This window comes from Nelumbo lutea, chromosome 1 (assembly GCF_056320005.1).
Source record: "Nelumbo lutea isolate HS-2025 chromosome 1, American lotus-T2T, whole genome shotgun sequence".
NCBI lineage: Eukaryota > Viridiplantae > Streptophyta > Magnoliopsida > Proteales > Nelumbonaceae > Nelumbo > Nelumbo lutea.
This window is the reverse complement of record NC_142684.1, coordinates 6,148,881-6,154,446: the sequence shown is the minus strand read 5'-3', so window position 1 is coordinate 6,154,446 and position 5,566 is coordinate 6,148,881. Positions and strand designations below refer to the sequence as shown.

At 38.3% G+C, this 5,566-nt stretch overlaps 1 protein-coding gene across 1 annotated transcript; it reads right to left on the bottom strand.

Annotated features, from left to right (window-relative positions):
* Positions 1-767: 767 nt before the first annotated feature.
* LOC148873332 (uncharacterized) lies at positions 768-4,252 on the bottom strand. Its single transcript, XM_088965403.1, has 2 exons — positions 1,431-4,252; positions 768-1,304 (listed from the first exon to the last, which is right to left on the bottom strand). The coding sequence occupies exons 1-2, from the start codon at positions 4,192-4,194 to the stop codon at positions 913-915; spliced, it is 3,156 nt and encodes a 1,051-aa protein (XP_088821529.1). The 5' UTR covers positions 4,195-4,252; the 3' UTR covers positions 768-912.
* Between the last annotated feature and the right edge of the window lie 1,314 nt (positions 4,253-5,566).

The window sequence follows — 5,566 nt, the reverse complement described above, 5'->3', positions numbered from 1 at the left end:
TTAAAGATGTTGGAATTTTGTACATCTATAGGCGTAAGACAAGGTGATTCTCTTTCTCCATAAAGATTTGGGTTTACCTCTTTCCATGTCAATCTTACAAGTCATGATGTTGGATTTACCTCTTTTCTTTTTTCATGAGCAATAAGAATATTGCCAGTGATTTGTTTATTTAGAACAAAGGCGCTTTAAAAGAAGAAAGGATATTATGTAGAAAAGGTTTAATGCAATTAATAAGATTGTTTATTGTTTTAAATGATTTTGCAAATAATATTGCAGAGACTAATAGGTGAAAGTTCTATTCAACACTTAATTTATAAGCCTAATTCTGTTTTTTGTATTTTCCTCTCCACAAGGGAGTGTTTCCACTTTGGTTGTCTAATGTGGCACATAGTAGTGACACAATTGTGCATAGTTCATGTGCAAAACACAAACTTTCCCCATTTCCAAGACTATAATTCAGGTAAGAATATTAAGGGAACTTTATGGTTTGACCCCTCATAGGGTGGAGCTAAGATTTTTAGGGTGGACTGAATCGTACTTGTGGATTGATGCCAAATTCATGGACAGGATGCGGTTTATTAGGGGGGGGGGGCTATTAATACACTAGTAGTTGCTGCCATTTCAGATTTCTGAGGGGGAATACAGTGTACTTATTCCCTTTAATAAGTACACTGTACTTGGTTTTGGATAGATTGTCTGACCTATCTTTCCCAAGTGTGCAATCCTATAAAAAGTTATGGGGTGGGGCAATCAATAAAATGGCCAAATTTTGATACTTAAAACACCACAGTAAGGGCTTAAGAAAAAAACAAGACACCACAGTACAGTAGGAAAACCCACCCAAGAAAAGGTAGAAGTAACTTAACATAAATTAATTACAGCATGACAATAGAGCTAGCAATAGGCAACTCTTCACTGCATCTTATTTGTGCCATGGGTGCGAAGTCCAAGATAAACCTCCCTGATTAACTGTAATTCTTTGACTGCTTCTCGTGCATCCATTCGTTCCCTTGGTGATGGCATGGAGCATGACACCCCAACTTTAACTACTGAAATGAGGCACTGTTCTGTTGCATTTGTTACTTCTGTTTCCTCTTCCCCGTCTTTCCCTTGAGAGAAAAGTAATGATGGATCGAGTATTTCCAACACTTCATCAGGCGAAGCCATCTTTGCTATGTTATGAAGATCGAAGCCATCTTTAAACATTTCATTGGTGGGTCTCTTCCCTGTGAACATCTCCAGAAGGAGAATACCATAGCTGTACATGTCTGCATGGGTTGACACAGCAGCACCCACACCATACTCTGTAATTCAAACAAATTTCGTTAAGCTTTCATGGAGAAAATCTATGATTAAGAAAAGTAGCTTTGAAACTATAACCATGCATGTATGTTATGATCATTTCAAGTCAATGAGAAGTTAATTTTTACCTGGAGCAGCATATCCAATAGATCCTTTTATTCCAACAGAGCTACTTTGACTCAGAGATGATCTTTTACTCATTTCCAAAAGAAATCTAGATAGACCAAAGTCACCCACAAGTGCGGTCAAATTGTCATCTAGAAGAATGTTGCTTGGCTTTAGATCACAATGAATGACTGCCACTTGACAATGGTGATGAAGATAATCCAGTGCAGATGCAACATCAATGGCAATATTTAATCTTTGAAGAATGTTCAAATGCCTCCTTGGTTCAACTTGGTCATGGTTTATTTCTTCTTGATGCAACCATTTATCTAAGTTCCCACTGGACATGAATTCGTAAACTACAGCTTTGAAATCATTGCCTTTAAAATCAGCGCTTGAGCAGGATGTTATGATCTTCACAAGATTTCGATGTCGAATGTTTCTCCATGCTTCACACTCTGCTAAGAAACTTTTGGAAGCTCCTCGTTGTTGAAGGTTTATTACCTTGACTGCAACAATTGTTTGACATTGTTCCAGAGTTCCTTTGTACACAGAGCCAAAGCTACCCACACCAATCAAATTACTGGAATTGAATCCTCCAGTTGCTTTCAGAAGTTCTTCATAGGAGATCATTAAATGATGATTCCCTACTGAAGATTCAGAAGAATGCTCCTTTTTTTGCCTTTTTTTCAGGAAAAGGATTAGAAGAATTGAGATCGAAATGAGGCATAGTGTTACACCAACTATTGTAATGCAAAGCACTAGCTTGAAAGAATGATGAGTTGTTCCTTTTCTCTCTGATGTCTGGATGGAACATGCTGGTAATTTTAAGGAAGAAACTCCCCCACAAAGCTTATTATTTCCAACAATTGAAATTGCGCTTGCATTTCGAAATACTCCATTTGTTGGTACCTCACCCTCAAGATTGTTGAAGGAAAGATTTAAATTCAGTAAGAAGCGAAGTTCCTGCAAATATTTTGGAATTGGACCAGATAGGTTGTTGCGTGAAAGATCCAAGTATTCAAGACCTTTTAATGAATTCAAGGACGTAGGAATGGATCCAGAAAAGTGGTTACCCTGCATTAACATCTTCTCTAAGCTTGTGCAACTACTCAGAGTATTGGGAATTTCACCAGACAACCTGTTCTCAGAAACATCTAGCACTCCAAGAGATGTTAATTTGCCAATTTCTGAAGGTAGAGAACCTACCAAACGATTTTGAGATAGATCTAGCGTAATTAAACTGGAGGGAAGATCAAAAAGTTCTCGAGGAATGGACCCAGTAAGAGTATTTTGAGAAAGCCCCAACTGTAGCAGGTAATGGCATTTTCCCAGCAATGGAGGTATGCTACCACTGAAGTTGTTCATTTCTAAACCAAGTATAGACAGCCGTGTTAAGTTTCCCAATGATGGTGGCAACGGTCCAGAAAACATGTTCCCACCAAGTGAAAGGGTGCTTAACTGTTGGAGCCTTCCAATGGAAGAAGGAAGTTCACCTGTGAACATGTTTTGCTCTAATCCAAGCGTAACTAAGTTTACGTAGTTTTCAATCCCTGATGGGAAGCTTCCAGAAATCTGATTTGATCCTAGAGTCAGTTCACTGAATTGGGTTGAGAGGTTTCCTAGAGAACTGGGCAAGAACCCCCCAAATTGATTCATTTCCAGGCCAATTCCCTCTAAAATACTACAGTTGGTCATGGTGTTGATAAAACTTAAGTCATCCATTTCTCCACTTCCCAGATGATTCAAACCCAAAGTTAACACTCTAAGCCGGTGTAAGCCTCGAAAATCAATAGACACCCTCCCAATAAAACTGTTATTTCTCAATTGCAACCATTCGAGTTTAGAAGCATTGGATAGTGAAGCTGGAATGGTCCCAGTAAACTGGTTTTCTCCAAGAGTAATTTCGTGGATATTAGGAAGAGTAAGGCCTATGTTATGTGGAAGATTACCCTTCAATTGGTTACCTTCAACATAAAAATTAATGAGGGAAGAAAGATTAAACAAAGAGGGAGGAACCATGCCACTGAGTCTGTTTTCACCCAGCAAAAGCATTTGTAATCTCTGTAAACGGCCTATGGTACCTGGGATACCTCCCTCCAAACTATTATATTGAGCAGTGAGGTTGACAAGGGATGAAAGATTGCCCAAAGAAGGTGGGATCTCTCCCATGAGATTGTTGTTTTGAACTCTAAGTATTTCAAGCTTCAGTAAAGTGCCAAGTTCAGTTGGTATCTTACCTGTAAGATTGTTCCAACTTAAACTGAGAATTTTGAGGTTGGAGCAACGAGACAAATTGCCTGGGATTTGTCCCTCTAGTGAATTACTGCTGAGCACCAAAACTTGTATCCTAAACAAACGACCGATTTGTTGAGGGATTTCGCCGTGGAAGCTATTGTTTCGAAGCCAAATTTGCCTGATGAAACTGAGATTTCCTATTTCTGGTGCAATTGTCCCCACCAAGCCACTTGATTGTAAATCCAAGGTTACAACCCTTGGTGAATGCTGGGGATTGATGCATGAAACACCTTCCCAGAAGCAGAAATGGAGAGAATCATTCCATGAGGCCATGACCCCAAAAGGATCTTCAGTTATCTTAGCCTTGAAGGCTTGCAGTGCCAGATGATCTGTTTCACTTCCACCCAATGTGGTGTTGGTGGTGACAGCAGCAGTGTTGATGATAAAAGACCCAGAAAGCAGTGAGCCGATCCATGCAGCCCATAGAAGAAGAGCATTCAATTGGAATGATAAACATACCATGGAATGCATATCTAAGAGGCAAATCATTATATCATAACTTGGCAAAGGGAATTGAAATTGAACCTTCTTGTTTTAATTATTTATGGCCAAATCCATGGCCATGGGGCAGACGAGAACAGTTAAAATTGAAGTTCCTTCCCTAGATAGATAGGCCATGAAATCAAAGTTATTACATCATCAAAACTAAGTGATATTCGTTTCTACAGTAAAATTTGTCAAAAAGTTGATGACCTTCTTTTTGGAGTCCATTAAAATCCAATTTATTTTGCAGTTCCATTGAAAACGAAACAAAGGAAACAACAAACCGTGCGGACCCAACAGTGGTGATGAAGACCAAGGTTTTAAAAACTGGACCGGACACAGAACCGTTCTGGTTCCAGTTCCTGGGTGGAATGGTCCGATTATCTGGTTCAAATAGATGATCCATTTTGACCTAAAAAATACAAAATAAATAAATAAATGTTAATGGGCCAATGGTTCGTTCGCCTCGCTTATTAAATTAATGATTTTTGTCAAAAACTAATGATGAAACGGAACCAATTACCTAACCGATTCCGGGGTCAACCAGTTTAACTATTTTCAAAACCGTGATGAAGACAGTTTATTTGATGCGATCAGACTGTTGACCGACTGCCGAGTCGTCACTAGTAGACAACTATCAATTTGCCAAATCAATTTGCTTGGGTTTTCCATCTTGACTTTGACTTGAAGGAAGCCTAGTCCAGTAGATTTGATAGATTTTTGGACTGCAAGGTAATTTGAAAATTGACTTGACTTGGTTGATAGAATAGGGATCTCCTCCTCACACTCACCTCACAATTATATCCCTCTGTTTGTCGGGGAATATCTCCCATGAATAATAATATACAAATACTAAAGATGTTTCCAATGTATAACTGGAACATGGGGTATCAATTGGACTAGATTTTGGTGCAATCCAATAAAGTCTAATGTGAATCCATTACAAATGGACCAGATCCAATCTAATCTAATTAATAAACATTTTGGATCATTTAGGACTGGTGCAATTTAATGTTTGACCCATTCAATCTGTTCAAATTTGTTTTATTTTGATTGATTTCAATTCAAACCTGGTCCATTGATAGTTTGATACCTATATTCTTATCTTATATCAATGGACCAGATATTGGCTCAATCCAATCCAATCCAATATAAATTCATTATGCTTGGACGAGGTCCAATCTAATCCAATAAATACTTTAAATCATTTAATCTGAATTGGTCCAATCCAATATATCTTATTGATCCATCCAATCCATCCAAATTAATTTTGATTTAAATGAGATCCAATCCAAAACTGGTCTATTGGCACCTTTAAGAAGAGCCCTATGCGAGGAGAATATCCAGACTCTGGCTGATAGGACTTGAAAATCGTATT